At 41.1% G+C, this 23,040-nt stretch overlaps 2 protein-coding genes across 2 annotated transcripts in view; one reads left to right on the top strand and one right to left on the bottom strand.

Annotated features, from left to right (window-relative positions):
• LOC103510667 overlaps positions 1–9,118 on the top strand; it is a 56,997-nt gene extending 47,879 nt beyond the window's left edge. The window contains exons 39-49 of the mRNA XM_026824530.1: positions 684–749; positions 1,336–1,494; positions 1,795–2,014; positions 2,463–2,581; positions 2,950–3,173; positions 4,555–5,341; positions 5,734–5,919; positions 6,334–6,529; positions 7,137–7,779; positions 8,334–8,722; positions 9,113–9,118. Coding sequence (XP_026680331.1) covers positions 684–749; positions 1,336–1,494; positions 1,795–2,014; positions 2,463–2,581; positions 2,950–3,173; positions 4,555–5,341; positions 5,734–5,919; positions 6,334–6,529; positions 7,137–7,779; positions 8,334–8,722; positions 9,113–9,118 — 2,995 coding nt within the window. The remainder of the gene's footprint in view (positions 1–683; positions 750–1,335; positions 1,495–1,794; positions 2,015–2,462; positions 2,582–2,949; positions 3,174–4,554; positions 5,342–5,733; positions 5,920–6,333; positions 6,530–7,136; positions 7,780–8,333; positions 8,723–9,112) is intronic.
• Positions 9,119–12,137: 3,019 nt separating this feature from the next.
• Positions 12,138–23,040, bottom strand: part of LOC103510659 (serine-rich adhesin for platelets) — a 36,042-nt gene continuing 25,139 nt past the window's right edge. Inside the window, exons 17-31 of the mRNA XM_026824520.1 lie at positions 21,631–21,871; positions 20,626–20,916; positions 20,386–20,573; positions 19,788–20,336; positions 19,491–19,640; positions 18,759–19,261; positions 18,145–18,447; positions 17,623–17,965; positions 17,379–17,533; positions 16,799–17,067; positions 15,296–15,491; positions 14,624–15,236; positions 12,916–14,212; positions 12,802–12,880; positions 12,138–12,330 (exon numbers count right to left, since the gene is read on the bottom strand). Coding sequence (XP_026680321.1) covers positions 12,138–12,330; positions 12,802–12,880; positions 12,916–14,212; positions 14,624–15,236; positions 15,296–15,491; positions 16,799–17,067; positions 17,379–17,533; positions 17,623–17,965; positions 18,145–18,447; positions 18,759–19,261; positions 19,491–19,640; positions 19,788–20,336; positions 20,386–20,573; positions 20,626–20,916; positions 21,631–21,871 — 5,370 coding nt within the window. The remainder of the gene's footprint in view (positions 12,331–12,801; positions 12,881–12,915; positions 14,213–14,623; positions 15,237–15,295; positions 15,492–16,798; positions 17,068–17,378; positions 17,534–17,622; positions 17,966–18,144; positions 18,448–18,758; positions 19,262–19,490; positions 19,641–19,787; positions 20,337–20,385; positions 20,574–20,625; positions 20,917–21,630; positions 21,872–23,040) is intronic.

Below are 23,040 nucleotides of genomic sequence, written 5' to 3'. Positions count from 1 at the left end.
CGATTATTGTACATAGTTTTTTTTAATCAATCCCCACAGTAACTTCTAACTTTTGACCCCGTAACCCTCATGGCCGAGAGTGTATCACCGTATCACTCTAAGCTTGCATACCGAAGGTTCCGAGTTCAATTCCCTGCTGAGTCGAAATTTATCCCGCTCTGTGCTTGGTTTCCGAAGTGTAGAATAATAAATTACATACTTACATACTTAGGTGAACCAAGATTAAAATGATCCCAGAGGTGGTTAATCAGTGAAGTAGTTGTTCTTTTTGATCAAACCCCACAATACCTTTTTTTTTAAACTCTTGACCATCCGCTACCTCCATGGCTGAGAATGTATCACTCTAGGCTTGCATACCAAAGGTTCCGGGTTCAATTCCCAGCAGAGTTGGGTTTATTCAGCTCTGTACTTGGTTTGCGAATTGCAGTCACCCTCGTGAAGAACAATGAGTACTCTAGTTAAGTCGAGTTATTCGAGTAGCGATGCCGACGTTACAAGAGTTAAAAGAAAGCTACAGAGTTTTGAGAAAATTAGAGGATTAATTTTATTGGTAAAGGATGCTCTTAATAATGCCGAGTTATCCCAAAAAGTTGTAAATAGGCTTTCTCAGCATGACTGCAGATAATTGTCATTTCGAACTTCTGTTAATTCAAACAATAATCCCTACCCATCATTTCCTGCAGGTATGACTGGAGTAAGTTCCGCACGCTGTCCCGGCTAGACAAGAAGTTTGACGAGACCATGACCGAGTACTATCGCTCGTTCTCTACCAAGATTAAAATCATTCCAGAGGTAGTTAATGAATAGAACCACGATTATTGTACATAGTTTTTTTTAGTCAATCCCCACAATAACGTCTAACTTTTGACCCCGTAACCCTCATGGCCGAGAGTTTATCACCGTATCACTCTAAGCTTGCATACCGAAGGTTCCGAGTTCAATGCCCTGCTGAGTCGAGATTTATCCCGCTCTGTGCTTGGTTTCTGAAGTGTAGTCAGTCTCGTAAGGACAATTGAGCGGCTACTTTAATCGAGTAGCCACGCGATGTTGTCTATACCAGAGTAAAAAGAAAGTTAGAAAATTAGAGGATTTTAGAGTTGAATTGGTAAAGGATGCTCTTAGTATTTATTAGGTACTGTGATATACCCAAAATTTGTGAAGAGGCTCTCAGCATGACTGCAGATTATGCGTCTGATGTTCCAAACAGTTATTTGGGAAGGCACTGGACAATGTTTTCTTCATTTTGCTTATTTTGTTCATGTTTATGTAAATGTAAATAATTTGTAATTAATTGTTTATTTTATTAATCAAATCCCTACCCATCATTTCTTGCAGGTATGACTGGAGTAAGTTCCGCACGCTGTCCCGGCTAGACAAGAAGTTTGACGAGACCATGACCGAGTACTATCGCTCGTTCTACGCCATGTGCAAGCGTGTATGTGGTATCAAGCTTACTGAGGAGGAAGAACTGATGGACTACCCTGTAGAGACGATGCCAGAGGAGAGGGCCAGACGGGCTCTCGAAAAAGAAAGTTAGAAAATTAGAGTATTTTAGAGTTGAATTGGTAAAGGATGCTCTTAGTAATAGGTACTGTGATATCCCCAAAATTTGTGAAGAGACTCTCAGCATGACTGCAGATAATGTGTCATCTGATGTTCCAAACAGTTATTTGGGGAGGCACTGGACAATGTTTTCTTCATTTTGTTTATTTTGTTCATGTTTATGTAAAAATAAATAATTTGTAATTAATTATTTATTTTATTAATTAAATCCCTACCCATCATTTCCTGCAGGTATGACTGGAGTAAGTTCCGCACGCTGTCCCGGCTAGACAAGAAGTTTGACGAGACCATGACCGAGTACTATCGCTCGTTCTACGCCATGTGCAAGCGTGTATGTGGTATCAAGCTTACTGAGGAGGAAGAACTGATGGACTACCCTGTAGAGACGATGCCAGAGGAGAGGGCCAGACGGGCTCTCGAACGAATCAACCTGCTCAGCAAAATACGACAGGTGAGTCATGATAAAGAGAACTACTCAGTCAATGAGTCGGATCTTACTCCCTATACGTACAGAGGTAAGAGGTTGCAGAGTGAGTTCCATGTTTTATCAAGTGTGAGCTAGGATTTTTCTGAGTTCACCTGTACTAAAGCAATGAATATTCAAGTGCTTTATGGTCGGTTTCACCAATATTTTTTCAGCCTCAAAGAGGCCTTTTAAGTTCCACTTGATTTGCATAGGCTTAACAGGCTGTTAGGGTTTAAAAGAAGGTTGGCGAAACCCATCCTACACTGTCAGCTTACCACAAGATGTCCCATTATGCTTAGAGTTTTATTTCATTTTTATTATTATTTTTAATTTTGGTAACAATACCTATTTTCTGCATGTACTTAGTTACTACTTACATAAGAATACAATAAAAAACAGATATCTCAATAAATGTTTTGTTTCCATTCTTCAGGTAATTCTGCCTCATCCTCTACTGGAAGAACGTCTGGCTCTGTGTCAAGTATCTGCCGATGTACCCGACTGGTGGCTCCCAGGCAAACATGATAAGGATCTGCTAGTAGGAGTTGCCAAGTAAGTGAAACCTCTGATTTTATTAATGTTCAATGTTCAATGTTAAATTCGGCCCCATGTCCCGTAAATATAGTATTCAATTATATTGTATTGAAATGTTCATAAAGTAATTGATTGAAGGAATGAGTTGGGGTTGGGTGAAGTAGATACTAAGATTTTCGGGATCTTTAAAATTTTAAGGAGTAAAATTAAATGAAAAATTAATTTGGTGCTCTGTGTTGAGTAATATTTGCTTTGTCGAAGTATTTCGCCTTGAAGAAAGGTCTACAGATGATGTGATGAACTCCTAGATAGGACATTTTCTTTAACGCCTTACTATTCCTTAGTATTAGTAGACCCAGTGCTTATAATCTCTTTTTTGATTTCAGGCACGGATTGGGACGCACTGATTTCTTCATTCTAAATGATCCCGAGCTCTCATTCCGAGACATTGTACGCAAGAACCTACTCACCGCAGTGCAGGCCAGTCTGAAAGACAATGCTTCCATCTCTATCAAGTCAGAACGCTCCGAAGACTTCCTGCAAATCGACAAGAACCAAATTGTGGTCAAATTAGAGAAAGGAGAAGGGACGCTGAAAATTGAGAAAGTACCAGGGCTCTCGAACGAATCAACCTGCTCAGCAAAATACGACAGGTGAGTCATGATAAAGAGAACTACTCAGTCAATGAGTCGGATCTTACTCCCAATCCCAATACGTACAGAGGTAAGAGGTTGCAGAGTGAGTTCCATGTTGTATCAAGTGTGAGCTAGGATTTTTCTGAGTTCACCTGTACTAAAGCAATGAATATTCATGTGCTTTATTGTCGGTTTCACCAATATTTTTTCAGCCTCAAAGAGGCCTTTTAAGTTCCACTTGATTTGCATAGGCTTAACAGGCTGTTAAGGTTTAAAAGAAGGTTGGTGAAACCCATCTGTTGAATTGGAGTTCTAATGTAGTAAGAAAAGGTCACTTTGAAAATAGAACATTGGAACGAATTTATTTTGTGTAGACTCACCAGAGTGAAAACCAAGACTGAGGATTGAATCAATTCCCTCTAGCCAATATTGGATATTGGAAAACCGAAATACACTGGTTCGAAACCACCATCATACACAACACCATCCTACACTGTCAGCTTACCACAAGATGTCCCATTATGCTTAGAGTTTTATTTTATTTTTATTATTATTTTCAATTTTGGTAACAATACCTATTTTCTGCATGTACTTAAGTAGTCAACATTTAAAAATACAATAAAAAGTAAATATCACAATAAATGTTTTGTTTCCATTCTTCAGGTAATTCTGCCACATCCTCTACTGGAAGAACGTCTGGCTCTGTGTCAAGTTTCTGCCGATGTACCCGACTGGTGGCTCCCAGGCAAACATGATAAGGATCTGCTAGTAGGAGTTGCCAAGTAAGTGAAACCTCTGGTTTTATTAATGTTCAATGCTTAATTCGACCCCATCTCCCGTAAAATTATATTGTATTGAAATGTTCATAAAGTAATTGATTGAAGGAATGAGTTGGGGTTGGGTGAAGTAGGTACTAAGATTTTCGGGATCTTTAAAATTTTAAGGAGTAAAATTAAATAAAAAATTAATTTCGTGCTCTGGGTTGAGTAATATTTGCTTTGTCGAAGTATTTCGCCTTGAAGAAAGGTCTACAGATAATGTGATGAACTCCTAAATAGGACATTTTCTTTGACGCCTTACTATTCCTTAGTATTAGTAGACCCAGTGCTTATAATCTCTCGTTTGATTTCAGGCACGGATTGGGACGCACTGATTTCTTCATTCTAAATGATCCCGAGCTCTCATTCCGAGATATTGTACGCAAGAACCTACTCACCGCAGTGCAGGCCAGTCTGAAAGACAATGCTTCCATCTCTATCAAGTCAGAACGATCCGAAGACTTCCTGCAAATCGACAAGAACCAAATTGTGGTCAAATTAGAGAAAGGAGAAGGGACGCTGAAAATTGAGAAAGTACCAGCGCCTGCCACTACGAGTGTGAAACAAGAAGAAGCCACAACCGATACTCCACTCCAAGTCAAACCTGATGATAAAACAGAAGAAAGTAAAACGCCAGATGTCAAAATGGAGGTGGATGAAGCAGCTGCTAATGCTGGAGATAGCGAGAAGAAAGAAGAAAATGTTCCTGGTGAGAACGAAGAGAAGAAACAAGAAACCCCGACTGAATCTAATGAAAAGAGTGAAAACAAATCCGATGAAAATCAAGAGAAACAAAATTCCAATAGCGAAGACGATAAGAGTAAAGATGATGCGTCAAATAACAACAAGGAAGTGAAAGAGAAAAGTGAAGACAGTATAGAAGAAAAGAGTGAAAATAAAGAAGAGACTGATAAACCCAAGTCTGAGGAAACGGTGCCAGTAACTAACGAAGAAGTAGCACCTAGCACAAACCCAACCGAGTCCAAGGATGAAACTAGTGAAGAAAACAAGGATAAAACCAATGATAAGAAAGAGGATGAGGTCATGGAAGTGGACAAACCAGAAGAGAAAACCTCACCCGACAGTGAGAAAATAGTGGAACAATTCGAAGAACTTGACGAGAAAACTGGTGAAACTATTGTGAAGAAAATAACAGCGGATGGGAAGGAGATAATAGAAACGCTTAAGAAAGAGGAGAAAGTTGAAGAGAGCAAGGAAGTCACCGTTGAAGTGAAAGAAAAGGAGATGAGTGACACATGTGATAAACCAAATGTAAATAATGACGAATCTAGTGGTAAGGCCCAAATAACCCATCCTTTAGGGCTGTTTGCCCCCTACACCTAAACCTCGGAGTGGGCTTTTTGTGTATGATGAACATGGCTAACTAGAATGGCTTTTTTGTGAGGTTTGATAGAGGGAAATGTAACCGATCGCCCACCAGGGGCGGAATGCAGAGAGAATTGTAACCACTGAGGTCTTATGGTCCCGAAATCAAAGAGAGAAGGAGGTATTGTGAGGTTTGATAGAGGGAACTGTAACCGATCGCCCACCAGGGGCGGAATGCAGAGAGAATTGTAACCACTGAGGTCTTATGGTCCCGAAATCAAAGAGAGAAGGAGGTTCCGAAAATGATCCTCAACCCCGGGCTGAAAATGGAATTCAAAACCTAGCGCTTGGTAATAATCTAATAACAACTTTCTACTTCTCACTATTTCAGACGTTCTACCCCAGTGACCTCCCTACAGCCTCCTCCTGCTCACCAGCACTCTACTAGTACTCCCCGTGTCCTATCCATGCCGTTTGATCTCAAGTTCTCAGCTCAAGCACATTCGTCCTCTCTGCCCAAACCTACGACCGCGCCTGGGGGCACGGGCGCCTACAGCCCCATGGACCTGTCTGCTAGGTAAGGATCCGACCCTGATTGTAGGCTTTGTACTCTTGAGATTATTGACGTGGGCTGAATTTATTAAATGGTATTTTTTATGAAGATTTGAAAGAATATACCCTGTTTATACAGTAAGGCAAGGTCTTGTGTATGTGGTACAGAATAAATTCACAGATTCTAACCAGGCCTTCCGAGAACAAACATTACCTGTTAAAGATAAAGTTCGCCCCGGCCGGGAATCGAACCACACTTCTTCTTCCTAGCCTTTTCCTATTTAAATAGGGTCATCGTTTCTTGCCTCTTCCAAGCAGCCCTACTGTGTACCTCGTGTCCTGATAAACTTTTCTCACCCAGGTCTTGCCACCTTTTCTTCGGTCTATCTCGCCCTTTTCCATATAACCACACTAATAATGCATTTTCTTGTGCTTCTAGTTTACCGAAAGCTCATGGGGCCAGCATAGTGAGTAGTGTGGCAGCTGCTAGCTCAGGCGAGAGTGTAGGTCTGGATCTGTCTGCCAAGGATCATTCCTCATCGCACAACGAAGTACAGGACTTCTCCATGCCAAGCAGAAAGCACAAGAGTAAACTGGACGACACACTCAGTAAACTTATGATGAAGAAGAATTGCGTAAGTATTGTGCCTTATTATTTTAAAATAAATTATTTTACCAAAAATAAATAAAGGTAATCAATAGGCACACACAAACATATGTACCGTTCGCTAAAATCCCCTTTATCAGACTCCGAGGACCTCAAAAATTAATATTTTCACCCATTTTCCGATTTTGAAAATAAGAATCGATTTGATTTTTTTCAATATTTTCTAATTAGGTTCCCTATACTGTACAGTAATAGAAAGTAAGAAGTCCCAGTTCATCCATAGAACGGTGGTCTGAAAGAAAGGAAAAACATAGGGGAAAAACGACTCGAATCCGCCAAACCAAGGGGAAAAATAAGTAATTAAGCACTCATTCTATGGCAAACTGAGACAATACTTATAGTACGTATTACATAATGAGCTTTTACATACATAAATACCTACATAAGTATTATAAAATTCCAGTAGGTATCAGGTAGTTTTAAACATTGAACATTTACTATAGCTAAAACTAAAATGATGGATAAAATGGAGGAAGATCTTTGGAAGACAAATATACATATGTGTGAGCTTGAATCAAGTCTTAAGTACTATGTAAATAAAAAATATCTCTATCCCTGTGCCTCCTGTATCTAAGATGCCCCCCATCTCACAACATGTAGAAGAAAGACTTGCTCCTCCTCCCCCACCCCCTCCTCATACGCTTAAAGAAGAAAATAAGACTGTGACTGCTGCTAGAGGTAGCACCCCTCAACCTCTCCCCCCTCCTCCCCGTGATAGAACGCCTGAACCTAAACCTACTAGTAATAATACAAACCCTAGTAACGACTTATTACCTAGCCTAGAACTAACCAAGAAACCTCCCGAGCCTCCTCCACCTGATGAAGCACCTCCTGTCCTAGAGCCTCCAGTGCTAGAACATACAGAACCTCCCCGCCCTCCTCCCACCTCCCAATCTCAAACCCCTACCCCTCCCCCTCCTGTACTAACTCAGGAAGAGGAGACGAAACCTCTCCCTAGCGAGGAACATGCAGCACCACCCTCAGATCCTAACACTGAAGATCAACAATCAACGAGCAACAAAGTAGAAGATAAAGATGATAATGCGGCCAATAAGAAGCAGAGGAAACCTAGAAGTAAGAAATCCACGCTGCCTCCTATGATAGATGAAACAGTAGTAGAGAGGAAAAACCTGAGGAGTAGTGCAGGTAGAGCTGCAGCTGCGGCAGCCGCTAGATTAGCAAGAGCTGCTATGCAAGCAGAAGATAGTGCGAGCGATGGCAAATAGACAACAAACCTGTAGACACTTGGCTTACTCTGTGTTAATAACTCTAGAAGGTTGATGGGAACTGTTTTACGATAATTGACAACATGGTTACTAAACTGTAACTTAACCTCCGCTCTGTATGAACCTAAGTGTGTGTTAGGTTTGAGACGCCGCTCTCTATTTACTTTATTCCTGTGTACATTACAGGTGAGCTAGAAAAACTCTTCCACCCAACCACTGATTTTTCTTTCTTCGCTGTGAGCCTTTAAGATATTTTTCGAGGGAGGTTTTGAAGGTGCCTTAATTTTATGCCTATGACGAAAATTTCATGATCTAGTAGGTAAGTGTAATAATGAAGCTTCAAGTATCGCCATAAAACCTCACCTAAAAAATAAATCTTGTTCAATTATGTCGGTCTCAATTACTCAATCGAGATAAACAGAATCGGTGTTGAAGCTATGTGAGGCGAGATGGCGTAGGATAGGCTGGGTATGCGTCTTATGTCCAAGCGTAAACCTGTTTCTATCTCTATGACTAACAATGTTTCTATCTCTCCTCTCTCCCCAGTGCCATCCTCTCAAAGTCAGCCACCTCTGTCCTCTTCCTCGTCATCCAAATCCCGCTCCTCCAGCAAGCAGCTGTCTGCCTCCCTCGGCTTCGACCCATTCTCCCAATACCTGAGTAACGCTGAACAGCACAACCTACTCCTCAAGCAACAAGCGGCCCTGCACAACTCACTCATGCAGGGGCAGCACAATATCAAGCATGCCCATGCGTCTAGCACTGCCTCGTCGAGGGATAGAGGCGAGAGTGCGGCGTCTATACAGAGGAAAACGTACGAGGCTATGATAGCCGACATTTCCAAGGCGGCCGACATTTCCGCCAAGATCAACTCGTACTCGGCGGCCACCTCCGGGAGCAACAATATGTCTGCCGCCAACTCGCATGAAGCTAAGGTAATTATTCCCCTACAAACTAAGTGTGACCATTTTATCGGAACCAGTTTTTCCTTTCCTCTTGGGTCTTAACGTCCCGAAATGGAAGAGAGAAAGAGGACAGGGTAGGAAAAAGCCAGCCGTTAGGGAAAAATGATATTTGTTAGGAAAAAGTTTGTCCTGGCGGGAATCGAACCCGCGACCTTGTTAGTGCTTACAAAGCAGGCGTGCTACCGTGCTACCCTTACATTCTCAACGCAAAGGCTTTTTTTTTCTCCTTCAGCCTCCCCCTGTATTAGCAACATTCTTTCTCATATTTGCTTTGTTACTGTACTAGCAACGTTCTCGAATTTGTATTGTTACTGTAATAGGAACATTATCTAATTTGTATCGTTTATTTTCCATTTCCAGGTTTAAAATAAAGATTAAATGATATAAAAAAGTCCATATTGTGGCTTTTGTGGGGAATCTCTGATTTTTCATTAGAAAATAAAAGGTGCAATTTGAATGCAATGTTTGGATTTGTAGAAATAGAATACACCTTGTTTGTCCTGCCCGAATAGGCCTGAAAAGGATGCAATCAGGACCAAGTGTACTATTCACACTATTTCTTTTTCTTCGCCTTTTCCCGTGTATAGACGGGGTCGGCGTTTTACGTCAGCCCCTCAATCAGCCCTAACTAGGGTGATTGCTTTGGGCTACAAATTTTACGAGTGTAATGCCCTCTTTTTAACTGTGATAGAGATAAAAACAGTCTATTATATTTTCTCCTTATTTGCTTTCCATTTTTTTCCTCATGAATTAGCCTTTTTAACTGTGATAGAGATAAAAACAGTCTATTATATTTTCTCCTTATTTGCTTTCCATTTTTTTCCTCATGAATTAGCCTTTCCTTTTTATCTTGACAATACTTAGAGGCCAGGAATAGATCTGACTGTTAGTGTGCCACAGTTTTTCCTACTATTTGTGACATTTTATTTTTAACCTCTCAGTGCTGACGTCTAGTAGTCGGGACCACATTCTCAGTTTAAACTTGGTTTCAAGTTAATAAGCATTCTAATTGATCAGTACTAAACGTTTTAGCCCATCAGAATGCTTACTTTATATTTCTTGAAAATTACTTGAACTTGAGTTTAAAATCTATTCTAATTGATCAGTACTAAACGTTTTAGCCCATCAGAATGCTTACTTTATATTTCTTGAAAATTACTTGAACTTGAGTTTAAAATCGGATTGTCGTCCTGGCCACAAGACTTTTTGTTCCTTTGTGTGCCGTATGGTTAGGGGTAATTGTATACGATTTGTCAAGTAGTCATCCCCAATACATAACATACCTGATTCAAAATTCCTTGACAGCTAGATAACTTTCTCTGCCATTTTAAATTGTTTTATCTATGATTCAATGGCTAATCTCTCTTTCTTAGACAGTATTCATGATTAATTTTGTTTATTTAAATTTTAATTAAAATCGCTACAGTATTATTTTAATTTTAGTGTTTTCTGTCAGTCTCTCTGAATGGTCAGGTACTATTTCTTAATCTTAGTTTGTATTCATTTTCCTCTCTCCCCTTTCCCATAATTCCCTTACCCCAAATTACTGAACAATTGTTTACGTTTTTTTAGTACCTTGATTAATTTATAAATTTCTTTCTTCAAATATTTTGTTGTATTTAGTTTGACTTCTCCTCTATCTTCATCTTCCATTCTAATTTATTCCTTTTGTATACTAAAATTTCTCGTCTTATTCTCCCCAAAATAATTCAAATAAAAGTGTACATATTTTTTTGCATTAATTGATGTTTCTTCTATGTAAACTTTTCTATGTGTAAATTTTCAATATAAAAAATATATTTAAACAATAGGGAAAAATCTGAAGTTTGAAAAATGTATAAAATTTATCCTAAAATATGAATAGGGTTGTAGCAAAATTCACATCGAGGGAAACTAGGATTATTGTGTCGTTTCATTTTTTTATTTTGTATTTAATATAATCAGAGATACAACTGTTACCTTCCCAATCAAAAAGTAGTTTTATGAATGTTTAGTTTCCAAACTGAAATCATTAACATCGGGTGGTATGCGATTTTCTTTTCTCGCAACAAAAAAATAAGTAGCGAGCGGACTGTAAGTTTTTATCTTGAGATAGTTGTACCTAATTGAATCTCGAAATTTAGTTTTTGTCAATTTAATCCAGTTTTATATCTATTATCAATCAATTGACTTGAACATAGCAGACAAGAGGTTTTCAATTATAATAATACTCGAGCCTTACTTATTAATATTTTTGTTGAACCCTCATGTCCCCACAAGTAGATAATGTGTCGTTTTATTACAATTATTGTTGATAAGATTTCTCTCGTTGTTCAGAACCATTGCTGCTGGTGCTCTGTCCAAAGAGTAGGAATCTTTTCTTTGTTCTGATTGATTCCAGGTATATTTCTGGTTGTTTATGTAAGCTACGCACAATTATTTTAGTCTTACAACTTTTACACTCACGTAAACAAATTATTCAACTCTCCGAGATACCTAAGAATTCAATACTAGAATTTACTTTTCCTTTTATTATTTTACAATAGAAGTAAGCTCTAGTTTTCTATTCTTTTGAAAGTCTCATTCTCTAAAGTTTTTACAACTAACGTGTCGCAAAAAAGGCTTTTTTTATTTGTTAATTGGCAGAGAAAAGAAAAAGCGATCACTCACTCCCTCTCTCCAATTGTCCCTTTTTTACGCTCATTGATCTGGTATACATTGATAAAATATATTGTGTTTGATGTTCGTTTTCTTTTAGATGTTGTTCCCTTGAGCTAATAAGTGTATTGAGAACTAACGACCTAATGGATAACAATTTTATTTATTTGTTATTTAGACATCTAGAAAAGAACCTAGACATTGGTAAATCAAAATTCCACTTTTTTTTAAAAAAAAGAAAGAAGTAGAGGGAGGGGATATAGTGGTATATATAAATTTATATACATAAAAAAGTAATGTACACAGGAATAAAGTAAATAGAGAGCGGCGTCTCAAACCTAACACACACTTAGGTTCATACAGAGCGGAGGTTACAATTATTACAAGTTACAGTTTAGTAACCATATTGTCAATTATCGTAAAACAGTTCCCATCAACCTTCTAGAGTTATTAACATAGAGTAAGCCAAGTGTCTACAGGTTTGTTGTCTATTTGCCATCGCTCGCACTATCTTCTGCTTGCATAGCAGCTCTTGCTAATCTAGCACTTAGGCTCAGACGGTCTGTCAGACAGTTGGAGTGTGTGGCGGGAAAAGCTTCAGACCTAGGTCTGTTAGACTGTTTGAGAGACTTATGTAGATCTCGAGATTTTTCCACCATTCACGGTGAGACTGTCAGAACCAACAGTCGCCATATTCAGCTTGTCTTTGGACAATAACGATGCATTTAAGATAATCTTGAAGCAATAGTTATGCATTTTGATGTCTTGCCATTTTTTTTTTTTTTTTTTTATTCTTGTGCTTCCTGCTTGGCATGGAGAAGTCCTGTACTTCGTTGTGCGATGAGGAATGATCCTTGGCAGACAGATCCAGGCCAACACTCTCGCCTGAGCTGGCAGCGGCCACACTACTCACTATGCTGGCCCCGTGAGCTTTCGGTAAACTAGAAGTAGAAGAAAAAATATCATTAGTATGGTTATATGAAAACGAAGGAAGAGTATTTCAGTATTTCTAAAACGGTCTCATAAATAGTTGAATTGCTAGCCTAATCTAGCCCTCCTCCAAACCAAGGCTTTGACCCATGGACTTAATCATTGGTGATCAAATTTTAGTCATTGTAGTGAGCAAGTAAACATTATTATCTATTAGACTTCCAAAGTTGGTTTGCCAGCCTAGTTAGCTCGAAGGGTAGCGCGTCTGTCTTTTAAGGACGAGGTCGCGAGTTCGATTCCCGCCAAGGGCGAACTTTATCCTCAAGAGATAAAGTTCTCTTAGATTTCGAGAAGATGAGACCTCAGTTGTTACAGTTCCCTCTATCAAATCTTCATAACAACAAAACGGATATTTCCACCCATTTCCCGATTTTGAAAATTGGACCGATTGCAATACTTTTGAAAATTGGTCGGATCCTTACCTAGCGGACAGGTCCATGGGGCTGTAGGCGCCCGTGCCCCCAGGCGCGGTCGTAGGTTTGGGTAGCGAGGACGAATGTGCTTGGATACAGGAGGCACAGGGATAGAGATGGGACTCATGTCTTTGATTCGTTTGCTTGGTTTATCCATGGGTGGTATCTCCATGGCAGGTCGTTTCAAATGCCTCTCTACAAGATCAGCAGCGCTGATGGGTTTACCTTTCTCATCGGAGTATTGAGGTATTCGTGCAAATAATTCTGCTGATGACTTGAATGAGTCAAGGGCATCTTTCATTTCTTGGTCTCTTGATTTCTTACTACTAGCCCCACCACTTGTACTCGTACTACTACTACCAAGGTCTCCCATACCAGCGAATGGTGGTATAGCTGACATGAGGTTCTTGAGACTCTCTACATCACCACCCCTACCTCTAGCACCACGAGTTAGATCAGGTAATCCTCTGCTAGCTCGGGTTAAACTTTCTAACAGATGAGAATCAGAGAACTGGCTAGGATGAGGATGGGGTGTACGACTACTAGCTGGGGTTGTTACTGTCGAGGTTCTACTTGTACTAGTAGAACTCTTGTGTCTAGAGGATGAAGAGGAGGAACCAGAGGTTGTAGGAAGTCCTCCATTGAGCAAGAGACTCTCATAGGCACTAGGCATAGCACCTGGTGGTAATGGGAATGGGTTTAATCCTCCTAGTCCGAGTGGTGTATACAGTAAGCTGGGGTTGGGGAAGAAGAATGGGAGTTGAGATGCCATGGAGCTGGCAGTGGAGGTGGGGGGGTTCTTGTTCCCCGCATCCGATGTAGACGAACTCTTCCTATTCTTAGACTTGGAGGAACTCTGACCACCTTGGCTATTGGCCTGGGAGGCGGCAGCAGCATCTGCTAATGCAGAGGGATCCATGCCACCCAGTGATGGTAGACCAAGTCCTGCCAGATTAGCAAACAAGCTATTGCTAAGGTTCATATTACCCAAGCCACTCAGAGCACCCAGGTTAGGCATTCCACCGAATGGTAGTAGCAGTGGATTGTTCTTAGGATCATAGTTCCCTATACCAGATAGTCCGGATAGTAAGCTAGGTGGTAGAGCACCCAGTCCTGCAGCACCTGCTAGGGAGGGGAATGGTAAGCTAGACGCTAGAGAGGTGGGGAGGGACTGGGAGGTACTCTGAGACACAGGGATAGACTGAGAGGGAGGACTTGCTATGACAGTATTACTGTTACGACCTTTGTTCTTCATAGAGGATGAGGAAGGCATGCGTTTGGACTGAACATCATGGGCAGGTGGCGGTAGTCCTCCTCTTTCCTTCACTAGATCTGCCCACTTGGGATCAACATCATACATAGGATTCTCCTGTAGCCATTGTCCGAGACGCTTCAATGTGGGAGCTTTGGATCCGGATATCTGAAACCACAGAGAAATACACGTTCATGATAGAAATAAACATATTTTCTATATTTCCATAATACAAGATGTCCGGATGACCTCAAGCGGCCCAAGAACTAATCAGCCTTTAGGTATTTAATTCCCTTTACTTAGGTGTTTAACATGTTAAACTAACCGTTCAAGAGTTATCGTGGAACAGATTTACATACAAAAGAAAAATCCTCGAGTTGGGGGGGTTTAGAAAAAGAACTAACAACAAGGGATTTGAAATGTTTTCCTGTAGTACGTAAACGTCAAGAAAAAAGGTTTTTATGAATTCCCTACATTTCTCTTGACCTTGTCCATAAAAGTAGAGACCAACTTTTTAGGAGTACGATTGTAGCTACTTGGAGCTAGATATAAGAAAGATGGGTATAGAAACCGAATTACCTTTGGCCACTTGATGGGATTATTGTAGCTCTGTGCAAGTAGATTGGCTACAGTGGTATCTACAGAGCCACCAGGTGGTGTTGGTGTATTGGGAGAACCTCTTCCACTAGGATTAGCTTCCAGTAGTATTGCATCTATCTCCGGTAACCTCTGCATGACCTCTAGCTCTGGGAACATGGCCTTGAACTTGTCTACATCAGTGGTGGCGCTTGCAGATGACACGATAACACTATTCACAACTGATTTGCTATCTTTCTTCACTTCAACACTTTCACCTGCTCCGCTGCTAATATTTTGATTTTCTTGCTGTTTCTTACCACTAGATTCGTCATTATTTACATTTGGTTTATCACATGTATCACTTATCTCTTTTTCTTTCACTTCAACGGTGTCTTCCTTGCTCTCTTCTACTTTTTCTTCTTTCTTAAGCGTTTCTATTATCTCCTTCCCGTCCGCTGTTATTTTCTTTACAATAGTTTCACCAGTTTTCTCGTCAAGTTCTTCAAATTGTTCCACTATTTTCTCACTGTCGGGCGAGCTTTTCTCTTCTGGTTTGTCCACTTCCATGACCTCATCCTCTTTCTTATCACTCGTTTTATCCTTGTTTTCTTCACTAGTTTCATCCTTGGACTCGGTTGGGTTTGTGCTAGGTGCTACTTCTTCGTTAGTTACTGGCACCGGCCCGTTTTATCCTTGTTTTCTTCACTAGTTTCATCCTTGGACTCGGTTGGGTTTGTGCTAGGTGCTACTTCTTCATTAGTTCCTGGCACCGTTTCCTCAGACTTGGGTTTATCAGTCTCTTCTTTATTTTCACTCTTTTCTTCTATACTGTCTTCACTTTTCTCTTTCACTGCCCCTCCACCAAAAACTCTGAGTGGGCTTTTTTTGTATGGAGTTAAGCACTAATACGTCAATGTGAAACTACTGAAACGATATTATACTTTTACTCTAAGGAGGACAAAGACCAACTAATTATTTCACGAGTGACCATCGATCATGATCGACGTGGTAAATTTATGTTGTCGAGGCAGTGTGGACGGTTCAGCGCCCCTCCACCAAAAACTCTGAGTGGGCTTTTTTTGTATGGAGTTAAGCACTAATACGTCAATGTGAAACTATTGAAACGATATTATATTTTTACTCTAAGGAGAACAAAGACCAACTAATTATTTCACGAGTGACCATCGATCATGATCGACGTGGTAAATTTATGTTGTCGAGGCAGTGTGGACGGTTCAGTCGACGTCGATCGACTATGTGTGGACAGTGGTCATAGCTTTAGTATCGGTGTTTACTATTCGGGAAATCTTTAACACCTAACACAAGTAGTATACAGCCCTTGGTATGGTACACTCATGAGCACAAGAATTTCAAGACGCTCTCAGTGAAAGAGAGGATGGGTGAAAATTGACAAAGGGAACTGTAACTGCTAAGGTCTTATCGTCCCGAAATCGAAGAGAAAAGGAAGACAGGATAGGAGAAAGCCAGCCGTTCCGAGAACGAACATTATGCCATCACGATCCGCCAGGGCGGGAATCGAACCCGCGGCCTAACGCTTACAAGGCAGACGCACTACCAACCAAGCTACATAACTAGACTGGCCGCTTTCAGTGAAAGAGCGGATGGGGGAAATCACAATACTCTAAGTACTAACCTGTACTCTGGATGGACATAAAGCTGTTGTGAACTGAGGTCCGGTGTACTCGTCTCTTCCTCAGTGGTATCGTCTAGATTCGAGGGAACTGTAACTGCTAAGGTCTTATCGTCCCGAAATCGAAGAGAAAAGGAAGACAGGATAGGAGAAGCCGGCCGTTCCGAGAACGAACATTATGCCATCACGATAACATCCGCCGGGGCGGGAATCGAACCCGCGGCCTAGCGCTTACAAGGCAGACGCGCTACCCACCAAGCTACATAACTAGACTGGCCGCTTTCAGTGAAAGAGTGGATGGGGGAAATCACAATACTCTACTAACCTGTACTCTGGATGGACATAAAGCTGTTGTGAACTGAGGTCCGGTGTACTCGTCTCTTCCTCTGTGGTATCGTCTAGATTCCTTACAGGAATGTCTTCTAGACTTGGGAACACACTGGTTACACTCAATCTTCTCCTCACTCTTCGATGTCTTGGTTTCTACATCTCCCTTGATATATTTCTCGCTATATTTAATTTACAGGAATGTCTTCTAGACTTTGGAACACACTGGTTACACTCAATCTTCTCCTCACTCTTCGATGTCTTGGTTTCTACATCTCCCTTGATATATTTCTCGCTATATTTAATCTCCAGGTTGGGGATACTGTTTAGCGATACCTTACTGATCTGAATGAGTTTCCTACTTCTTGGCGTTGTCATGTTTTCAAGAGGATTACTCAAACTCATCAGAGGTTTCACTATACACAGCTTGTTGTCTTTCCTTGGTTTACAAATATCCAGTTTAGAGTTACACCTTACTGATCTGAATGAGTTTCCTACTTCTTGGCGTTGTCATGTGTTCAAGAGGATTACTCAAACTCATCAGAGGTTTCACTATACACAGCTTGTTGTCTTTCCTTGGTTTACAAATATCCAGTTTAGAGTTACAATAGAAACACAAGTGTTAATATCTATCATCTATGTATAATTGTCTATGTATATGTTGGATTTATTGGATAAGAAAGGTCGATTGCGGGGTTCGAGAAGTGCCTTCCTTTTCAAACTGATGGTAAGGTTCCTATGGTAGAAGGCCCAAAAATCACAATTCTTGATTTAGAGTTAATTTTCTTGTTTTCAGCGTTGGAATTGTCTATACATTCGCCTTTGAACTTGTGATTCTCCATACTTGGTAATTTCAACTCTCTTATTTGACTCCAACTGACACTTGCTTCTTCTTCCTCACTGACTTTAATTTCTTCTACATATTTGTTCTCATTCGTGTCTCCATTATCTTTCACCTCAACCTCGTTATCCTTCTGCTCGCCAAACCCTTTCGGTGGTGGAATGCATACATCCAAATCATTTTCGTGTCTCCATTATCTTTCACCTCAACCTCATTATCCTTCTGCTCGCCAAACCCTTTCGGTGGTGGAATGCATACATCCAAATCATCTGAGAACGCGTCTTCCTGATCACTAAACACGGCACTATCCCGGAATATCCCAGTCTCATTCAATGATTCCATCGCTTCGAATGATCTCTCATAGAAGCTATCGGCTGATCCTACACTGCATGCATCCTCTTCTTTACTCTCCTCCCAGTCTGTCTTATCCTCAGGTTTCATGTCTGAATTCTCTATCCGGGTTTGGCTTAATTTCAGTCTTAGCTCGTTCAGTTTAGTCTCGCTGATTCCGGAATATCCCAGTCTCATTCAATGATTCCATCGCTTCGAATGATCTCTCATAGAAGCTATCGGCTGATCCTACACTGCATGCATCCTCTTCTTTACTCTCCTCCCAGTGTGTCTTATCCTCAGGTTTCATGTCTGAATTCTCTATCCGGGTTTGGCTTAATTTCAGTCTTAGCTCGTTCAGTTTAGTCTCGCTGATTTCGGAATATCCCAGTCTCATTCAATGATTCCATCGCTTCGAATGATCTCTCATAGAAGCTGTCTGCAGATCCTACACTGCATGCATCCTCTTCCTTACTCTCCTCCCAGTGTGCCTTATCCTCAGGTTTCATGTCTGGATTCTCTATCCGGGTTTGGCTTAATTTCAGTCTTAGCTCGTTCAGTTTAGTCTCGCTGATTTGTTTCAAAGGGTTATACTTTGTCTTGTCAGTGTCCTTGCTAGGTTTATTACTCTGGGTAGCTAGACGCTCTGTGTGTTTACCATCCAGTGAATCACTCCTAACAGGGGCGGGAGAGGGGGGTGTTATACTCAACGAAGATCCATGACAGACATGTTCCTCGCTAGGGAGAGGTTTCGTCTCCTCCTCCTGAGTTAGTACAGGAGGGGGAGGGGTAGGGGTTTGAGATTGGGAGGTGGGAGGAGGGCGGGGAGGTTCTGTATGTTCTAGCACTGAGTGTTAGGTAAAACAGTTTTAAACTTTCTGATTTATTGAAAAGTATTGGGAGGAAGTGCTATGTTAGGTAAAACAGTTTTAAACTTTGCTTTCTGATTTATTGAAAAGTATTGGGAGGAAGTGCTATAAGCTTACCTGGAGTCCTCAGACACGGTATCTTCATTTTCATTCTGCGTAGGAGTAGGCCAGGGACTAGGCGAGCTCTTCATACTCAGATGCGGCGACGCTGCAGCGAGGTTACTGTTGAGTAGCGCGTGTAACTTGGCTCGCTCCGTTTCCACATCGATCGCTATGTGGCGCTTCCGTTTGAGCGAGGAAGCATTGGAACTGGGGGAATGCGATGAAGCAGTGTGCGCGGTCAATGCACTGATTAGCGTCTTGTCTATGCTTCCCCTCGGATGAGGGATAGAGGGAGGCAGGTCTGCTGTGGTGATGGTTATCACTTCGCTGGTTTCAGAGCGGGGTGTGGATGTTTCACGCTTGGGCGTGTGTTCTCCTCCGCTGGGAGTGAATTCCAACTCTCCAGCGCTCACCCCGGTACCAGTGGACGTGTAAGCGGAGAAGTTACGACTAGCGGGCCATTCTCCCTTCTCCACACAGGTGACGATGTGCTGGAGACGAACTTGTAATGCGTGCTCCTGGAATTGAAACCAAAACACAAGGGGGGTTTAGAGTAAGAACTGACATGGGATTTGAAATATATTTTCCTACAGAATATAAACTTCAAGAAAACAAACAAGAGAAAAAAAGTTTCAGAGGTTTTTAATTTTTCTACATTTCTCTTGCCCTTGGTCATAAAAGTAGAGACCAACTTTTTATGAGTATATTCGTAGAGCTACTTGATGCTAGATATAGAAACCGAATTACCTTTGGCCACTTGATGGGATTATTGTAGCTCTGTGCAAGCAGATTGGCTACAGTGGTATCTACAGAGCCACCAGGTGGTGTTGGTGTATTGGGAGAACCTCTTCCACTAGGATTAGCTTCCAGTAGTAGTGATAGAAATAAACATATTTTCTATATATATTTCCATAATACAAGATGTCCGGATGACCTCATGCGGCCCAAGAACTAATCAGCCTTTAGGTGTTTAATTGCCTTTACTTAGGTGTTTAACATGTTAAACTAACCGTTCAAGAGTTATCGTGGAACAGATTTACATACAAAAGAAAAATCCTCGAGTTGTATAACACTATTCACAACTGATTTGCTATCTTTCTTCACTTCAACACTATCCCCTGCTCCGCTGCTGCTATTTTGATTTTCTTGCTGTTTCTTACCACTAGATTCGTCATTATTTACATTTGGTTTATCACATGTGTCACTCATCTCCTTTTCTTTCACTTCAACGGTGACTTCCTTGCTCTCTTCAACTTTCTCCTCTTTCTTAAGCGTTTCTATTATCTCCTTCCCATCCGCTGTTATTTTCTTCACAATAGTTTCACCAGTTTTCTCGTCAAGTTCTTCGAATTGTTCCACTATTTTCTCACTGTCGGGTGAGGTTTTCTCTTCTGGTTTGTCCACTTCCATGACCTCATCCTCTTTCTTATCATTGGTTTTATCCTTGTTTTCTTCACTAGTTTCATCCTTGGACTCGGTTGGGTTTGTGCTAGGTGCTACTTCTTCGTTAGTTACTGGCACCGTTTCCTCAGACTTGGGTTTATCAGTCTCTTCTTTATTTTCACTCTTTTCTTCTATACTGTCTTCACTTTTCTCTTTCACCCTCGAGTTGAAACCTCACTACATTGAAAGGTACACATACCTTTTGCCCAGTGGTCTTATGAACAACAGACACGGGTTCGTCTCCCGACAGCTTCTTCCAATCTAGCAGGGCCATGGGATCTGGTGTAATGGGTCCCCGGGGGTTATGAGAGCCCGCGTTCTTTTTCCGTCGCGCCATGGATAGGAACTCGCTAGGATCGTTAACACCAGACATGAGTGCCGTCTGCTCTGCCAGCCATTTGTTCACCTGGAAATGGAAAATAAACGGCATCATCTTTACTCTTATCGTCTTCGCTATTGGAATTTTGTTTCTCTTGAGTTTCATCGGATTTATTTTCACTCTTTTCATTAGATTCAGTCGGGGTTTCTTGTTTCTTCTCTTCGTTCTCACCAGGAACATTTTCTTCTTTCTTCTCGCTATCTCCAGCATTAGCAGCTGCTTCATCCACCTCCATTTTGACATCTGGCGTTTTTTTCATCGGATTTGTTTTCACTCTTTTCATTAGATTCAGTCGGGGTTTCTTGTTTCTTCTCTTCGTTCTCACCAGGAACATTTTCTTCTTTCTTCTCGCTATGAAAATAAACGATACAAATTAGATAATGTTCCTATTACAGTAACAATACAAATTCGAGAACGTTGCTAGTACAGTAACAAAGCAAATAAAAATAAACGATACAAATTAGATAATGTTCCTATTACGGTAACAATACAAATTCGAGAACGTTGCTAGTACAGTAACAAAGCAAATACGCATCATCTTTACCCTTATCGTCTTCGCTATTGGAATTTTGTTTCTCTTGAGTTTCATCGGATTTGTTTTCACTCTTTTCATTAGATTCAGTCGGGGTTTCTTGTTTCTTCTCTTCATTCTCACCAGGAACATTTTCTTCTTTCTTCTCGCTATCTCCAGCATTAGCAGCTGCTTCATCCACCTCCATTTTGACATCTGGCGTTTCGACGCATACCCAGCCTATCCTACGCCATCTCGCCTCACATAGCTTCAACACCGCTTCTGTTTACCTCGATTGAGTAATTGAGACTTTGAGACCGACATAATTGAACAAGATTTATTTTTTAGGTGAGGTTTTGTGGCGATACTTGAAGCTTCATTATTACACTTACCTACTAGATCATGGAATTTTCGTCATAGGCATATGACCTTCAAAACCTCCCTCGAAAAATACCTTAAAGGCTCACAGCAAAGAAAAAAAAATCAGTGGTTGGGTGGAAGAGTTCCCCTAGCTAGAAGAACCCTGTCACCTGAAGCCATGAAAAAAGTCTCACCTGCAGTCAGACTTATACTGGGTGTCACCGGGGGCATCTTCTGTTTCTCAGCCATACTAGATGCAGCGGCAGACAGGGATGCAAACAGGGACGACCCAGTAATAGCTCCCAGGGCTGAGGATGCAGGGGACGGGGAGGGGCCACTGTCCTGATGACCTTTGGCCGCTGAGAGTCCCAACACGATCTCGTCCAACTTCTTCCTCTTCTTCTCCTTCCCGCCCACCACGGGCTCTTCAACCGGCTGAAAAAGGGGGAAAATGAAAATCAAAACCCGCTATCCACAAAACAAAGGGCCAAGGCATTACACTCGTAAAATTTGTAGCCCAAAGCAATCACCCTAGTTAGGGCTGATTGAGGGGCTGACGTAAAACGCCGACCCCGTCTTTACACGAGAAAAGGCGAAGAAAAAGAAATAGTGTGGATAGTACACTTGGTCCTGATTGCATCCTTTTCAGGCCTATTCGGGCAGGACAAACAAGGTGTATTCTATGAATTTCTACAAATCCAAACATTGCATTCAAATTGCACCTTTTATTTTCTAATGAAAAATCAGAGATTCCCCACAAAAGCCACAATATGGAGCGGAGAGCAAATAGCACCGAGCACGTGAAGGGAATGGAATATACCTTGTTTATCCTGCTCGAATGAGACTAAAAAGCTCCTTTACCCCGGTAGTCTAAACAGGGAAGCGACGAATTCAACCGCATCGAGCTGAAAAGCTCAATGCTCTAAGAGCTCTTCGCTCCGCTCTATTTTTAGCCTTAGGGTGGAAGAACTCTTTTAGGTGGCTTTCACATCTAGACTGCAACTTGTAGTATACGGCAATTTTCATGTTGAGGACTCTTATTGGCCTGTTCACACTTAAACTTGAAGTTTAAGTGTGAACAGGCTCAACAGGCCAATAAGACTATGTAGCCCTCAACATGAAAATTGTCGTATACTACAAGTTGCAGTCTAAATGTGAAATCCGCCTTATTGGGTTATTTCCCCTCCTGTCAGAGTGTTGGAATGCTATTTAAGAGTGTCAAGCTTCCTGTCACATTAGAGTTCTTCCAACACCCTGATTATTTTTTTCTCAGTGTAAGAGGAAAGAAAATGAGAGTATCTAAGGAAAGAGAGAGAAATGAAAGAGAAAAAACACGAAACACACACATTTAAGGCACTCATTCCGTCTAAACATTCGAAAACATCGACAATGTTAGAGTGGGGGGAAAGAAATAGTTCTACCAAGAAAGGTCCAACTGAGAGAAATGAAAGAGAAAAAACACGAAACACACACATGTAGGGCACTCATTCCGTCTAAACATTCGAAAACATCGACAATGTTAGAGTGGGGGGAAAGAAATAGTTCTACCAAGAAAAGGTCCAACTAGGTGAAATGTTGATCTATGTGGTCCCCTGACCAACCAA

The sequence above is a fragment of the Diaphorina citri genome, unplaced genomic scaffold (genome assembly GCF_000475195.1).
Source record: "Diaphorina citri unplaced genomic scaffold, Diaci psyllid genome assembly version 1.1 scaffold27, whole genome shotgun sequence".
NCBI lineage: Eukaryota > Metazoa > Arthropoda > Insecta > Hemiptera > Psyllidae > Diaphorina > Diaphorina citri.
This window is presented reverse-complemented; position numbering and strand designations above follow the sequence as displayed.